Source organism: Nerophis lumbriciformis, linkage group LG19 (genome assembly GCF_033978685.3).
Source record: "Nerophis lumbriciformis linkage group LG19, RoL_Nlum_v2.1, whole genome shotgun sequence".
Taxonomy (NCBI): Eukaryota; Metazoa; Chordata; class Actinopteri; order Syngnathiformes; family Syngnathidae; genus Nerophis; species Nerophis lumbriciformis.
The window spans coordinates 34,012,591-34,030,882 of record NC_084566.2 but is presented as its reverse complement, the minus strand read 5'-3'; the positions used below and the strand labels follow the sequence as shown (position 1 = coordinate 34,030,882).

The window sequence follows — 18,292 nt, the reverse complement described above, 5'->3', positions numbered from 1 at the left end:
TGTAAATCTGGGTCTTTTTCTTTTATACTTAGGGCCATCCTGGTCTGATCGGTCTGATCGGACCCCCTGGTGATGCCGGAGAGAAGGGAGACAGAGGACTGCCCGGAACACAGGGATCATCTGGTGGCAAGGGTGAAGCTGTGAGTTTTTATCAGTATTATATACCTTGTGATACTTCATGTATATTTAATTTGAGATGTCCGATAATGGCTTTTTTGCCGATATTGTCCAACTCTTAATTAATTCCGATATCAACCGATACCGATATATACAGTCATGGAATTAACACATTATTATGCCTCATTTTGTTGTGATGCCCCGCTGGATGCATTAAACAGTGTAACAAGGTTTTCCAAAATAAATCAACTCAAGTTATGGAAAAAAAAAATGCCAACATGGCACTGCCATATTTATTATTGAAGTCACAAAGTGCATTTTTTTTTTTTAACATGCATCAAAACAGCAGCTTGGAATTTGAGACATGCTCTCCCTGAGAGAGCATGAGGAGGTTGAGGTGGGTGGGGTTGAGGTGGGGGTGGCAGGGGGTGTATATTGTAGCGTCCCGGAAGAGTTAGTGCTGCAAGGGCTTCTGGGTATTTGTTCTGTTGCGTTTATGTTGTGTTACGGTGCGGACGTTCTCCCGAAATGTGTTTGTCATTCTTGTTTGGTGTGGGTTCACAGTGTGGCGCATATTTGTAACAGTGTTAAAGTTGTTTATACGGCCACCCTCAGTGTGACCTGTATGGCTGTTGACCAAATGCTTTGCATTCACTTGTGTGTGTGAAAAGCCGTACATATTATGTGATTGGGCTGGCACGCAAAGGCAGTGCCTTTAAGGTTTATTGGCGCTCTGTACTTCTCCCTACGTCCGTGTACCACTCCCTACAGAGGCATTTTAAAAAGTCATAAATCTTACTTTTTGAAACCGATACTGATAATTTCCGATATTACATTTTAAAGCATTTATCGGCCGATAATACCGGCAGCCTGATATTATCGGACATCTCTATATTTAATGCATTGTAATGTAACATGTTTTCCTTCATAAAGGGTCTTGGCGGCTCACAAGGTCCTCTTGGTCCTCCTGGTCCTCCTGGTATTCCGGTAAGTCCACATTTTGCTCTTTTCTTTGTTTTTGTTTCCTAACTTGAGCTGTGCCACCATGTTGATTCATTTGTTTTGAAACAGGGAACTCATGGCCAGAAAGGCTCCAAGGGATCATCAGTAAGTTCGAGTTTTGGTCTTTTTTGGGAGTTTTCCTCATGTCAAATGTGTCCATGACGCTGTGTCTCTCTTCAGGGTTCAGCCGGTCAGAAAGGAGACAACGGACTGATTGGACCACCGGGACCTCCTGTATGTTTGAATGCACTGCGTCCTTGTATTTAATAGTCCTGTCTTGACGTACAGTTAACGTCCTTGGTCCACACCGCAGGGTCCGCCGGGCGACTTCATCCAGCCGCTGCCCATCCAGCACGTGTCCAGGAAGACCAAGCGTCAGGCCGAGCAGCAGGGAGATGAGCCGCTGGCCGACTACGGCACGGACGACCTGGCCATGGAGGACGTGTTTGGCTCGCTCAACAACCTCAAGCAGGACATCGAGCGCATGAAGTTCCCGCTGGGCACCGAGGACAATCCCGCCCGGACCTGCAACGACCTGCACCTCAGCCAGCCCGACTTCCCGAACGGTAGGGAGAAGGAAGGGGGTTGGTGACGATTAGCAAAATCTATTCGCATTAGTGGCTGCTACTGTAGCTGATGTCATCATGAAAGACAAAATTTGGGCAAAATTAGCATCGAAAATGTTCTCAGAATGCCTTTGAAAAAAATTGACGTCAGCGTGAGACAAAACATTTAAGTTATGACGGGGCAAGTATGGTTTTTATGTCCTGATATGAACAGTGTTCAGCTTCTGTCAGGTTCAAACACTGATGACATCTATTAAACAAGACAAGAAGCAAGGAATTAAACAGAGACTGAATTAAATTTGGCTCAATGAGGAGAAACGCGTACACCTGTACCCTTGCACAGTGTCGCCACGCTCTGACGAAAGATTGTACAAGCCTCCTCTTTTATTTGGACTTTCCCTGATTACATGGCAACAGCTGTTTCTAAGGGAGGGGGGGTCGTAAACAGCCATCGCCTTTGATTAAAACAGTTCAAAGAAAAGGTCCCCTGGAGGGGAGTCTGGTCCTGCTTCCTCTCCGCTTTGTAGTTCTCGGGTCAAGACAAAATCTTCCTGTGGATTACAATACATCAAAGAAACCGACACCCTCATGTCGCTCCCCGTCTTACACAGTGGAGTTTTACAAGCCTTTTGATTGGTAGGATCAAAGACAGCTTTTGTCCTCTCGCAGGGCGAGCTGAACTCAATGTTTTGTGATAACTTAGATACAATTATTCTGACAGCTTCTTTTTACACTTGCGTGACCATTACAAACAAAAACAAGACGAGGGGGTTGTGTCGGAAACACATTTTTATTGGATGTATTTGAAATTTTATTCATTTTAATTTGACTATTTATTACGCAGGAAAAAAAATCTGTATTTCTGAGTAGACACTGATTTTCATCAGGTTCTTGCGTTGCAGTACATAAAGGATAAATAATCACATTCATTCTAGGACATCGCAACTCAATCATAATGTTGCATATAAAAAGAGGATCGCGTTGATCTAAGATCCCGTTTCTGGTCAGCAGTGGTCACAACAATAGGATCCCTCTTTATGTTTGTGAACTTTATAGTCTATACATTTAGAGTGATGTGATAATCACACACTCTAGAAGTCTAGAATGAAAGCGTATATAAGAGAATTGACAGAGTGTGTACCTTCAGTGCTGAATGATGAGCAGAGGCAGAGTTTGGAGTGTTTTCTTTAGCTCGCTTTCCATGTTTATGTACTCACTGTCCACTGTGTCCAGCTGCCTGAAATCGGGTGACTCCACTGTAGAAATAGCCTGCATGTCTTCTAGCACATACGCTGCAATGGCTCTATCAATGTTGTCCTGGCTAGCAGTCCCTCCGTTAAAATCCAGCCTCTGTTGGAGGTCTTTACTAGCTTTGTCGAAGCATGTTGCTTTTGTAGCTGTTTCAGCAGATTTGAATTGCTGTTTTGGGCAATAGATAGGATCTTTGATCCAAGACACAACTTACATTTAACTAATATTGTCTTTTCTTTGTGCTCGACAAAAGTAGTGAGAATGTCTCCATGTTAAGAAACTTGACTCATGTCCTGTTAGTAAACACAGACACCCCCCCCCCCCCCCACCCACACAAAGCGCGCCTCTTCTTTCCCTTGTGACACAGAAGGACGACACTGCAACTCTCCAGTAAAACATACTCAGATCTTCTGTTTCTAGCCGATACTATATAAAAAATAACGTAAAATAACGCAGTAACGCATTATGTAGTAACGGTAACTGAGTTACTGAATATAAAAAATAACGTGTTAGACTACTAGTTACAAAGTAACGCGTTAGTCCCAACACTGGCGGCGATTCTGGAAGTCCAAAATTTAAGAGGGATATACAGGCATATCCCATGCAGCTATATGGGGGTATAGGGGCCTGTGTCAAATAGCAACTTATACTGGGACAGGGCAAGCAGGGGAGTGGTTGTTGTGACACGCTCCCCGGGGATGATGTTACTGTTGTATTGTCGCTTGCTGCAACAAAAAAAATGATAGGACCTAGTTTATTAGCTTCTGCTCCTTTGGAAGGAGAGTATAAACTGTTTGTGGTTCGCTTGATTACAACTTCCCTTATCACGTGATCACGCGCAAGATCTCGTAAAAGTCTGCGCTATTTCGCTGCACGACGGCAGAACGGTGGTGGGGATTGCCAGAATGTGGACGGTGGTGCTGTTCCGTGGCGGTTTCGCACCGCAGCCGTTCTGTATCTAGTGGAAATTTGGGGTAAGAATGTTCAAAAATGATGCCTAAAATTTATAAACTACATTTCATTTATGTACAGTTTTTGAGGTTTTTTTTTTATAATTTTTCCAAAAAAAACATAACCATAAGACCATAAAGCTTTTAAAAAAAAGAGAAAAAGATTTTTGAGATGTATCGGAAACTGTTTTCATATCTCAATAATAGCTTCTTTTTACGCTTGAATGTTACAAATTTACATATTGGTGGTGACAGTTTGTTTTCCATTCGTTTTTTTATGGCTAGAGGTTTAGAAATGAGAAATTCTCCCAGAAAACATTGCATTTACCCAGAATTAATGAGTGTTTACTCCCCCGTCCCCCAGGCGAATATTGGATCGACCCCAACCAGGGCTGCATAGGAGACTCCCTCAAAGTGTTCTGCAACTTCACGGCGGGCGGCGAGACGTGCATCTATCCCGACAAGAAATCCTTGGGAGTAAGTGACACATTGCATTAAAATAATTTGGCGGGGGCCTGGGTATCTAAAAAAATATATAAAAGATAAGATATATATATATATATATATATATATATATATATATATATATATATATATATATATATATATATATTCATACATATATATATATAAATATAAATATATATGTAATTTATATATATATAAATATATTTAAATATATATTTATACGTATTTATATATATATAAATGTATATATATATAGTTATATATATAAATATATATGTATACATTTATATTTATACATATATATATATATGTATATAAATATAGATTTATACATATATATATGTATATTTATACATATATATATATAAATGTATATATATATCTATCTATTTATATATATATATACATACATTTATATATATATATATAAATGTATATATATATATATATATATATATATATATTTATATATATATATATATCTATTTATATATATATATATATATATATATATATATATATATATATATATACATATACATACATACATACATATTTCCATACATACATACATGGTGAAATAACTGAAAACATGTTTTGTATTTGTAGTTTCTTCCAAATAGCCACCCTTTGCTCTGATTACTGCTTTGCACACTCTTGGCATTCTCTCGATGAGCTTCAAGAGGTAGTCACCTGAAAGGGTTTTCACTTACTTCACAGGTGTCATAGTTGTGATGCCTTCAGTGACAATCTACAATGTAAATAGTCATGAAACTAAAGAAAACGCATTGAAATGAGAAGGTGTGTCCAAACTTTAGGCCTGTACTGTATATATATATATATTTTATATATATATATATATATATATATATTTGAAGCTAATTTGTCTTCCTCTTCTCTTAAGGTCAGAATATCCAATTGGCCCAAGGAGACTCCAGGATCCTGGTTCAGTGAATTTAAACGTGGCAAAATCGTAAGTATCACTTGTCGTCCAATCAGAGCGCTCGCATGTCATCCCCTTTGATTATCTGCATGGTTCCCGGGGATTGCCATGATGTGCTGTTATTTGAACTTCGGCGGGGAACTAAAGAATCGCATCAATCGCAACCCAATCAACAGCTCAGCTACGTGGACGTGGGCGAGCGCAGCATCAACGCCGTGCAGATGACCTTCCTGAAGCTGCTGAGCTCGTCGGCGCGACAGAACTTCACCTACGTGTGCCACCAGTCGGCGGCCTGGTTCGACGCAAAGGCCGACAACTACGACAAGGCGCTTCGCTTCCTGGGCTCCAACGACGAGGAGATGGCCTATGACAACACGCCCTTCATCAAGCCGCTGTCCGACGGCTGCGCGGTGAGCTCACGCATTTTTCTCTCATTGCATTTCCAAATTAGTCTCAACTAGGGTTGCAAATGGGGTGGAAAGTTTCCGGTAAATTTCCGGAAATTTACCACGGGAAATTAAGCTAGGGAAGTTTGGAAATATTGACCATTTTATGATTATTCAAAGTAGGACACCGTCCATGGGAATATATGGGAATTAATGGGAATATATGGCAATGAATTGGAATATATGGGAATTAAATGGGAATATATGGGAACTAAATGGGAATATATGGGAATTAAATGGGAATATATGGGAATTAATGGGAATATATCGGAATTAAATGGGAATATATGGGAATTAATGGGAATATATGGAAATTAAAAGGGGAACATATGGGAATTAATGGGAATATATGGGAATTAAATGGGAATAAATGGGAATATATGAGAATTAATGGGAATATATGGGAATATATGGGAATTAATGGGAATATATGGGAATTAAATGGGAATATATGGGAATTAATGGGAATATATGGGAATTAATGGGAATTAATGGGAATATGTGGCAATGAATTGGAATATATGGGAATTAAATGGGAACATATGGGAATTAATGGGAATATATGGAAATTAAATGGGAATATATGGGAATTAATGGGAATATATGGGAATTAAATGGGAATATATGGGAATTAATGGGAATATATGGGAATTCAATGGGAATATACGGGAATTAATGGGAATTAAATGGGAATATGTGGGAATTAATGGGAATATATGGGAATTAAATGGGAATTAATGGGAATTAAATGGGAATAAAATGGGAATGTATGGGAATTAAATGGGAATATATGGGAATATATCGGAATTAAATGGGAATATATGGGGATTAATGGGAATATATGGAAATTAAATGGGAACATATGGGAATTAATGGGAACATATGGGAATATATGGGAATTAATGGGAATATATGGGAATTAAATGGGAATTAATGGGAATATATGGGAATTAAATGGGAATATATGGCAATTAATTGGAATATATGGGAAGTAAATGGGAATATATGGGAATTCAATGGGAATATATGGGAATTAAATGGGAATATATGGGAATGCAATGGGAATATATGGGAATTAATGGTAATATATGGGAATTAAATGGGAATATATGGGAATTAATGGGATTTAAATGGAAATATATGGGAATTAAATGGGAATGTATGGGAATTAAATGGGAATTAAATGGGAATATATGGGAATTAATGGAAATTAAATGGGAATATATGGGAATATGTGGGAATTAAATGGGAATATACGGGAATTAATGGAAATATGTGGGAATTAAATGGGAATGTATGGGAATTAAATGGGAATTAAGTGGGAATATATGGGAATTAAGTGGGAATATATGGGAATTAAATGGGAATGTATGGGAATTAAATGGGAATGTATGGGAATTAATGGGAATATATGGGAATTAATGAGAATATATGGGAATTAATGGGAATATATGGTAATTAATTGGAATATATGGGAATATATGGCAATTAATGGGAATATATGGGGATTAAATGGGAATATATGGGAATTAAATGGGAATATATGGGAATTAAATGGCAATATATGGGAATTAATGGGAATATATGGGAATTAAATGGCAATATATGGGAATTAATGGGAATATATGGGAATTAGTGGGGGATTACAGTAATTATTTATTATTGGGCACTTGTCTATATGCTGCTGCATCTTTGTGGCATTTTTGACGTAGCTCTTTGCACAGTATTTGCAAAATGTACACAGCCTTTCCGCCTACATTGGTTGGGGTGAAATGTCTCCACACATCAGATGGTGTACGTGGCATTATTCTGTTTGTGTTTATTTGTTCTTGTAAAACACTAATGCAATGCCACACACAGACATAAATAGTCAGCTAAACAACTGGAGTAGTCTTTAAAAATATTTGACTGATGGACAAATGAATAGAAATAGGCTAGATTAATTAATGAACACTCAATCAGCATGCTAAATCAAACTATAACCTACATTCTTGTATGACTGCAAAAAGTCAGTGTTCAAAAACAAGAAAAAAAATAGAAAAATGAGGGGTATTTTATTTGAACTAAGCAAAATTATCTGCCAATTAAACAAGAAAATTCGGCTTGTCAAGACTTTCCAAAACAAGTAAAATTAGCTAACCTCAATGAACCCAAAAATTGCTTAAAATAAGTATATTCTCACTAATAACAAGTGCACTTTTCTTGGTAGAAAAAAAAACGAGACCTTGTTGCTCAATATGTTGAAAAATACTCTTAAATGAAGTAAATGCTAGTGCCATTATCTTGACCTAATGATATGCATACATCATGATTTTTATTATTATTGTCATTACTTTAAAAAAGTAGTTTTATACTTGTGAGTGTTGATGACACAGCTTTGCAACAGTTGATATTCTAGTTTCAAGCATGTTTTACTCAATATAGGTCATCAAATCTCAGCAACAAGCTGTAATATCTTACTGAGATCATTTAAGAGCAAAACCCTTAAAACAAGTAAAACACTCTAACATAAAATCTGCTTAGTGAGAAGAATTATCTTATCAGACAGAAAATAAGCAAATATCACCCTATATTTAAGCATTTCACATTTCTAACAATTTTGAACAGAAATAGTTCATGCACATTCAGATAAATTCCTTAAAATTACAATTAAATACATTTTGGCCGGGGGCCGGGCTGTATATATGTGCACTAATTGACTGAAAGAGCACGCACTTGGCGCGATGATGTCATGTTATCCATGGAAAAATGCATTTTTAGACAATATGATTTGCCTGAGCGGCTAGGAGACCCCGAGAGTAACAAGCGGTTGCCTTGTTGCCTTTCCAATAAGAACAATAAATTAGTTTTTAGTATAAGTTTACTACTTTCAAGAAATGTAATGCCGAGCGCATATCATTATGTCAAGATAATGGCACTAGCATTTACTTATATAAGAATATTTTTCAACATATTGAGCAAAAAAGGTCTATTTTTTTTTTCTACCAAGAAAAGTGCACTTGTTATTAGTGAGAATATACTTATTTTAAGGTATTTTTGGGTTCATTGAGGTTAGCTAATTAGGAACCGCAATGTCCCTTTGGGACAGAGGACCCTATTGTAATTGTAAGGTTTTATTATTATTATTCCGCCGCCTCTTTGAGCTGTAATTTGACCCCCTTAACATGCTTCAAAACTCACCATATTTGACATACATCAGGACTGGCAAAAATTGCCATATAATAAAAAAAACCAAACCCCAAAACTCAAAATTGCGCTCTAGCGCCCCCTAGGAAACAACACAGACAAAATTGCTTGTAACTTCCTGTAGGAATGTCGTAGAGACATGAAACAAAAACCTCTATGTAGGTCTGATTTAGTACAGTAATACAGTAACATCCTTCAGCAAAAATTAACAGAAAGTTGGCAATTCCCCCTTCAAAACAAAAGTTTACTAAAAACAGTCACTTTTGCCTCTTTGAGCTGTAATTTGACCCCTTTAACATGCTTCAAAACTCACCAAACTGGACACACACATTAGGACTGGCAAAAATTGCGATCTAATGAAAAAACCCAACCCCAAAACTCAAAATTGCGCTCTAGCGCCCCCTAGGAAGAAAACACAGACACAACTGCTCCTAGGAAGAAAACTCAGACAAAACTGCGTGTAACTTCCAGTACGAATGTTATAGAGACATGAAACAAAAACCTCTATGTAGGTCTCACTTAGACCTACATTTCATTCATTGACAACCCCCAGCAAAAATCAACAGGAAGTTTGCAATTCCCCCTTCAAAACGAAAGTTACATAATAATACATAATGTTGGATATAGAGAACACACAAATCCTTTATTTATTGAATCAAAGATACTGAAATTCTACGACATTGTGAATTTGCAAACAGCTAAAATTATACACAAAGCAAACTATAATCTGCTACCGAAGAATATACAACAATTCTTCTCAAAAAAAGAGGAGAAATATAATCTTAGAGAGAAATGTAATTTAAAACATTTGTATGCACGTACAACACTTAAGACCTTCAGTATATCAGTATGTGGAATTAAATGATGGAATGGATTAAGCAAAGCAATCAAACAATGTACTAATATGATCCACTTCAAGAAACTCTTCAAACTTAAAGTGTTTACAAAGTACAAAGAAGAAGAACCATGATAAACATTCTGAATTTATTTAACTCATCCATTCTTTCACTCACAAAATAATCTTACTTATCTCAACATATGAAATGTGACTTACTTCACCAATTATTATTTATTTACTTATTTTTATTGTGATTACCTATGGAGTACATTGTGAATAAATTGAGAACAGGAAGTGAACCAAAGTTTTAGCAACTGTTATGTAAAAGAAAAGGGGTAGGATTAAATAAGCTCTGCTTCTTCCTACTCCTTTTCGAACATGTTGAAAAGAGAAACTGGAGATTGTGATGTATCATGTTGTATGATTGCATGTTCGAAATAAACTCAAACTCAAACTCAAACTCAAAAGTTTTGTAAAAACCGGTCACCTTTTTTCAAACATGAACTCCTCTGAGCACGTTTGTCGTGTCGGCTTCAAACTAGCACAGGAGAGAGATTGAACCCTTCTGATTAAAAGTTGACCAAAGACTTTTGATTACTGCTCCGGTTTGGATTTTATGTGCCGTCAAATTCGGTCCCGTCCATCGCTGCTTGCAGCTTTAATTAGGGCCCGCAATGGCCCATTGCAAAAGGACTCCCACAGGGAGTCCTTATGCAATGGGACATAAGGACCTATTGAATTTCTAAGGTTTTATTATTCTTTCTTTCTTTCTTTCTTTCTTCTTCCGCCGCCTCTTTGAGCACTAATTTGACCCACTTAACATGCTTCAAAACTCACCATATTTGACCCACACATCAGGACCTGCAAAAATTGTCTTTTAATAAAAAAACCAAACTGCAAAAATCAAAATTGCGCTCTAGCGCCCCCTAGGAAAAAAAAAAACTAGACTGCCTGTAACTCCCACTAGGAAGGTCGGAAAAACATGAAACAAAATCCTCTATGTAGGTCTGACTTAGACCTAGTTCTCATAATTGTACATCCTCGGGCTAAAATCAACAGGAAGTTGGCAATTCCCCCTTCAAAACAAAAAAGTACTAAAAACAGTCACTTTTGCCTCTTTGCGCTGTAATTTGACCCCCTTAACATGCTTCAAAACTCACCGAACTGAACACACACATCAGGATTGGCTAAAACTGTGATCTAATGAAAAAACCTAACCCCAAATCTAAAAATTGTGCTCTACAGCAATTTTTTAATAAAACGCACAAAAAACTGCTCCTCGGATGAAAAATCTGACAAAACTGCCTGTAACTCCCACTGGGAAGGTCGGAGAGACATGAAACGAAAACCTCTCCGTAGGTCTCACTTAGACCTACATTTCATAAATTGACAACCCCCAGCAAAAATATACAGGAAGTTTGCTATTCCCCCTTCAACACAACATTTTTGTTAAAACCCGTCACCTTTCTTTAAACATTATCTCCTCTGAGCGCGTTTGTCGTTTCGCCTTCAAACTTACACAGGAGAGAGATTGAACCCTTGTCATTACAACAACAGAAGCGCTTTTTTTATAACTGCTCCGGTTTTGATTTTATGACCCTTCAAAGACCCGCTGCGCTGAGGCTGCTGCGCTGCTGTTTTTTTTAGATGGCTGCTTAAAAGCAGGAAGCACCAACGTGCCCACACAATGCAGACAAGGTAGGTACACTAGACAAAAGTCTTGGGACACTTCAGACTAAAAGTAGACAAAAGTATTGGGACACTTAGGACTAGCACCTGCCAAATACGCGGGCCCGAACAACGCTGCTTGCAGCTTTAATTTTACTTGTTTTGGAAAGTCTTGACAAGCCGAATTTCCTTGTTCTATTGGCAGATAATTTTGCTTAGTTCAAATAAAACAATTGTGCAGTGCAGTAGGAGACTGTACGGTATGTTGACAGTTGTGGCGCTATCCGCAGGCCAAGCAAGGATACTCCAAGACGATACTGGAGATCAACACCCCTCGCATCGACCAGCTGCCCATCCTTGACGTCATGCTCAACGACTTTGGCGACTCCAACCAGAGGTTTGGCTTCGAGGTCGGCCCGGTCTGCTTCCTCGGCTAGACACGCCGCACCACCCCACCGCACTCACTCCCCCGCTACTACCCGACTCCCCCCCTAAAAAAAAAAAAAAAAAAAACTCCCCCCGCTGACAGACAGGTTCAGAGGGCACAAAGAAGGAGAAGGGGGGGTGCCCAAGGGCCCTGTGATGCCAGCGCTTTGACCAGGGGGGTCTAGTCGTCGCCCTTGTAGGGCCACAACCACATGACTGAGTCAGGATTGGGAGTGACATCAGGAAAAGGACACTTGACGTCGTGGTGGACAGTGCGGCGGCGGCGGCGTCCCCTAGGACGCCGCCGCCGCCGCACGGGACCACAAGACATGCATTAAACTCTCAAGGTGCTACACACATTGCTTTTTGATGAAACTGTAATTATTATAATAATTATTATTATTTTGTACAATATTGTGCCTTTCTGAATCCACCCTAAAAACTTGCATGCACATGATGATCCCAGTTAGTACATCTCACCTTTGATTTGTTCCCCCTTAAGTCTGTTTACAAACAAAAGCCAAAGTTTGTAGAGGAACACAAACATTCCAAGGACGCTTTTAATGACTTCTTGAGTTATGGCTTTGTTTTATCAACAAAGCCATAATAATAATAATAAAAAGTAAATAGTAATATAATGAAAACTGTCAGACTTTGCTTTATACCTCACACTTGCTTGTAAAAATTGTTGTTGGTGTCAAGAACACTTTTAAGTTTACAAACCTAAGGTAAGAAGGGAATTGAAGTTGCTTTAATGTCGAGTCAGCAAAAAAAAAAATCCTTGTCGACTTGTTCTGTGCCTTAAATTGTTCTTTCAAAAATAATTAAAACTGGATTCTGAAACTGGATGTTTGCATCTTTGCCTGCTTTGGGAGCACACACACAACACAACTTTGCTCGCGTCGCCGACCTGTTGACTTGCGTCCGTTTGCTTCGGCGACTTGTTTCCAGAGCCTCGGATGAACGCTCGGCCGGGCGTTGCAAAAAAACGCAGTTTTTGTTACGATCCGCTGCCCGGATCATAGTCTGTTTAAAAGTTTTTCGAGTCATTTGTGTTTTCTGTTGGTTTTGGACTTCTTTAATTCCTGTTTATGCACCTCTGAGTTTGTTACCATGGCTACGTATTACCATACTTGCCAACCTTGAGACCTCCAATTTCGGGAGGGGTGTGGGGGGGGGGCGTGTTTGGGGGCGTGGTTAAGAGGGGAGGAGTATATTGACAGCTAGAATTCACCAAGTCAAGTATTTCATTATATATATATATATATATATATATATATATATATATATATATATACATCCTGAAAATATGCAAACAAAACTGTGTTTAGATAATTGATACTTCAAACTTGCATAAATAAATCTTAAGGAATATAACATAACTTGGCTTCTGAGAGCTTCAAAATGTGATGAATAAAATGTTAAAGTTGTTGATAAACAAGTAATTATTTTAATAATTAAATATGGTCATTTTAAATGAATTATTATGATCATTTAAAATTAATTATTTCAAATATGTTTATTTTAATGTATAATTCTATGGCTGAGTGTAATAAGGAGTCAGAAAAAATACAAATAAAAATATAATTAATTTTGATGTTTTTAGCAAAATATAGTAAAAAAAAAATTTAAAAAAATTTAATTAATATATATATTTATTTTTAGGTAAGATAAACATAATAATACAATTTATCTGTAGTCTGGATGATTTAGTTCTTGTCACCCTGTTGTCCTCCCGTCATGAAAAAAGGCTGTCCTCATTCAGGTCGCATGGAGCTGGAGGGGGCGTGGCCTCCAGCTCCGGCTGAAAATCGGGAGATTTTCGGGAGAATATTTGTTTTCGGGAGAGGAGCTGAATTTCGGGAGTCTCCCGGAAAATTCGGGAGGGTTGGCAAGTATGCGTATTACAAACCCCGTTTCCATATGAGTTGGGAAATTGTGTTAGATGTAAATACAAACGGAATGAAAATCATTTTCAACCCATATTTGTCAGAACTTGGACTGTGGAGTTTGTTTTCCCGAGATGCAAGTGAACTTGGATCGGACATGGCTTGAAGGTGGGTACATGATTTATTTTAAACACTAACAAACTACAAAACAGAAGCAAACAAAAGGCGCGCACAATGGCGGAGGTACAAAAAACTTGGCGAATGAAAACAAAACTTGCTCTAAGGCAGAAACTGTGAACACGAAATTAAAACACTTACTGTGGCTTGATACGAGAGGATAGCAGGGTTAGAAAAGATATGACACCAGGATGAACAACAGAAAATGAGAAGCTTAAATAACACAGACATGATTAACAACAGGTGCGTGACTCAAAACAGGTGCGTGACATAACAGGTGAAAACTAATGGGTTGCTATGGTGACAAACAAGAGTGCATAATGAGTCCAAACGTGGAACAGGTGAAACTAATGGGTAACCATGGAAACAAGACAAGGGAGTGAAAAGCCAGAAACTAAAGAGTCAATAACTAAACTAAACAAAACATGATTACACAGACAAGACAATATTCAGTTGAATATGCTACAAAGACAACATATTTGATGTTCAAACTGATAAACTTTTTTTTTGCAAATAATCATTAACTTTAGAATTTTATGCCAGCAACACGTGACAAAGAAGTTGGGAAAGGTGGCAATAAATACTGATAAAGTTGAGGAATGCTCATCAAACACTTATTTGGAACATCCCACAGGTGAACAGGCAAATTGGGAACAGGTGGGTGCCATGATTGGGTATAAAAGTAGATTCCATGAAATGCTCAGTCATTCACAAACAAGGATGGGGCGAGGGTCACCACTTTGTCAACAAATGCGTGAGCAAATTGTTGAACAGTTTAAGAACAACCTTTCTCAACCAGCTATTGCAAGGAATTGAGGGATTTCACCATCTACGGTCCGTAATATCATCAAAGGGTTCAGAGAATCTGGAAAAATCACTGCACGTAAGCAGCTAAGCCCGTGACCTTCGATCCCTCAGGCGGTGCTGCATCAAAAAGTGACATCAGTGTGTAAAGGATATCACCACATGGGCTCAGGAACACTTCAGAAACCCACTGTCAGTAACTACAGTTGGTCGCGACATCTGTAAGTGCAAGTTAAAACTCTCCTATGCAAGGCGAAAACCGTTTATCAATAATACCCAGAAACGCCGTCGGCTTCGCTGGGCCTGAGCTCATCTAAGATGGACTGATACAAAGTGGAAAAGTGTTCTGTGGTCTGACGAGTCCACATTTCAAATTGTTTTTGGAAACTGTGGACGTCGTGTCCTACGGACCAAAGAGGAAAATAATCATCTGGATTGTTATAGGCGCAAAGTTGAAAAGCCAGCATCTGTGATGGTATGGGGGTGTATTAGTGCCCAAGACATGGGTAACTTACACATCTGTGAAGGCGCCATTAATGCTGAAAGGTACATACAGGTTTTGGAGCAACATATGTTGCCATCCAAGCAACGTTACCATGGCCGCCCCTGCTTATTTCAGCAAGAAAATGACAAGCCACGTGTTACATCAACGTGGCTTCATAGTAAAAGAGTGCGGGTACTAGACTGGCCTGCCTGTAGTCCAGACCTGTCTCCCATTGAAAATGTGTGGTGCATTATGAAGCCTAAAATACCACAACGGAGACCCCCGGACTGTTGAACAACTTAAGCTGTACATCAAGCAAGAATGGGAAAGAATTCCACCTGAGAAGCTTAAAAAATGTGTCTCCTCAGTTCCCAAACGTTTACTGAGTGTTGTTAAAAGGAAAAGCCATGTAACACAGTGGTGAACATGCCCTTTCCCAACTACTTTGGCACGTGTTGCAGCCATGAAATTCTAAGTTAATTATTATTTGCAAAAAAAAAATAAAGTTTATGAGTTTGAACATCAAATATGTTGTCTTTGTAGTGCATTCAATTGAATATGGGTTGCAAAGGATTTGCAAATCATTGTATTCCGTTTATATTTACATCTAACACAATTTCCCAACTCATATGGAAACGGGGTTTGTAGTTTCACCTGCCTCTTGTGTTCGGGACGCGCACCTGTTTGTAATCAGAGACATTATTTAAGCCTGCCTTTGCCAGTCAGTCGGTCAGGCTTCTTTGTTTGCGTCACGCTACTGTTACGTTAGTTTTGCTTGTCTCCTAGCCCCCTGCTAGTGATCTCTAGTCTGTGCTAAGTAGTAGCCTTAGCTTCAGGTTGTCATGACGGGGGGGGGGGTTTTCGCAGCTTACTGCGAGATTTGGACTATACCGGCTTGAAGGTAGGAACATTTTTTATTGTGACTCTCAAAGAGGTACAAACAAAAAGCGCTCAAGGCGAAGGCACAACTTAACGCTGGAAACAAAAGCTAAGACTTAGCATAAACTATGGACATGAAACAAAAACTTGCTAACTGTGGCATGAATAAGCAAAAACTTACTTGGCAAGGCATGGAACGAGCAGTATGAACAAAGCATGAAACAATCACTGTACAGAGCACTGTCGCCAGGACAACTAACTGGCAAAGACCGGTTTAAATAACAATCTCATGATTAGCGACAGGTGTGACCCGAACGCAAGAGGCAGGTGAAACTAATCAGTTGTCGTGGAAACTAAAACAAACAAGGATGCACAAAAACAAGAACTATGGAGTCTTAAACTAACAGAAAATAACAAAGAACATGATCCAGACCACAGATCATGACACAGGTGCGATCGGCACCTTGTTCCGTCAGTTTATTTTCTGTTTTTCTACCTCTTTGAGTGTTATTTTACTATGAAATCATGTTCCTACCTGCAAGTCCTGTCCGGAGTCGTCCCGTTTGCATCCTGGGAGAACAAAACAAACCCTGCATCACCATGCGACCCGGTCCTAACAGTTTTAGCAGCAACTATCCAGACCTTGCACAGTTATTCCATAATTAGTTTAGTTTATTTAGTTTAGTTTATTATTTCTTCGGTCAGTGGTCGACGAAATAAACAGAACAGTTTTACATAAACAAACAGTTGTGCATTCATAAATTGAAAATGTTGCAGACCAAAAGGGTTTGGGCTGACGTTGAACACTTATTGCGCCTAATCCTATAAACAATGTCCAATACAAGATGAGCTTGCAAAAAATTATGAAATTTCCTTCGCACAACATATTATAAATACATACATAAACACTGTTCAATTATATACACAGTAAAGGCATGTGTAATATCCTTGCACACGTGTTAGTTTAACCTTTGTACCAATTATATACTCAATCAATCAAAAAATGGTTTTATATAAAAAATAAAAAATAAAATAAAAAATGCATCATCAGAGAGGGTGTTCAGCATGGTTAGAAAAGTAGTGACAGAGAATAGAACAAGGATGGACAATTCAACCCTTAACTCAACAATGAGTAGATGAGTGTTATGTGTGTGTATATGTGTAAATAAATGAAAACTGAAATTCAAGTATTTCTCTTATTTATATATATATATATATATATATATATATATATATATATATATATATATATATATATATATATATATATATATATATATATATATATATTTATATATATATATATTAATAGTTTTGCAGGTGTACCTACTTTTGTCCACAATCACTATGTGTCAATCTTAAAAATATCTTTAATTGAATTATATTGCTGTTCATTCTTTAATTAAAACGGGGGGGGGAAAATCTGTATCATTGTTTTATATAAAAATATATATAAATAATATATATTATATATTTTAATAGTTTTGCAGGTGTACTTACTTTTGTCCACAACCACTATGTGTCAACCTTAAACATATCTTTAATTGAATTATATTGCTGTTCATTCTTTAATTAAAACGGGGAAAAAAAAATCTGTATCATTGTTTTATATAAAAAATATATATAAATAATATATATTATACATTTTAATAGTTTTGCAGGTGTACTTACTTTTGTCCACAACCACTATGTGTCAACCTTAAAAATATCTTTAATTGAATTATATTGCTGTTCATTCTTTAATTAAAACGAAAAAGAAAAAAAATCTGTATCATTGTTTTATATAAAAATATATATAAATAATATATATTATACATTTTAACAGTTTTGCAGGTGTACTTACTTTTGTCCACAATCACTTATTGTCAACCTTAAACATATCTTTAATTGAATTATATTGCTGTTCATTCTTTAATTAAAACGAAGAAAAAAAAATCTGTATCATTTTATATAAAAATATATATAAATAATATATATTATACATCTTAATAGTTTTGCAGGTGTACTTACTTTTGTCCACAACCACTATGTGTCAACCTTAAACATATCTTTAATTGAATTATATTGCTGTTCATTCTTTAATTAAAACGAGAAAAAAATATATGTATCATTGTTGTATATAAAAATATATATAAATAATGTATATTATATATTTTAATAGTTTTGCAGGTGTACCTACTTTTGTCCACAACCACTAT

The 18,292-nt window shown here is 37.4% G+C and overlaps 1 protein-coding gene across 2 annotated transcripts in view; it reads left to right on the top strand.

Moving 5' to 3' along the window:
• Positions 1–12,142, top strand: part of LOC133618476 (collagen alpha-1(XI) chain-like) — a 189,095-nt gene extending 176,953 nt beyond the window's left edge. For both annotated transcript variants that reach the window (XM_061978862.1, XM_061978861.1), the window contains 9 exons: positions 33–140; positions 1,051–1,104; positions 1,189–1,224; positions 1,300–1,353; positions 1,433–1,685; positions 4,251–4,363; positions 5,259–5,327; positions 5,474–5,707; positions 11,726–12,142. In XM_061978862.1, the coding sequence (XP_061834846.1) occupies positions 33–140; positions 1,051–1,104; positions 1,189–1,224; positions 1,300–1,353; positions 1,433–1,685; positions 4,251–4,363; positions 5,259–5,327; positions 5,474–5,707; positions 11,726–11,872 (1,068 nt within the window). In that variant the 3' untranslated portion in view covers positions 11,873–12,142. The remainder of the gene's footprint in view (positions 1–32; positions 141–1,050; positions 1,105–1,188; positions 1,225–1,299; positions 1,354–1,432; positions 1,686–4,250; positions 4,364–5,258; positions 5,328–5,473; positions 5,708–11,725) is intronic.
• Positions 12,143–18,292: the final 6,150 nt, after the last annotated feature.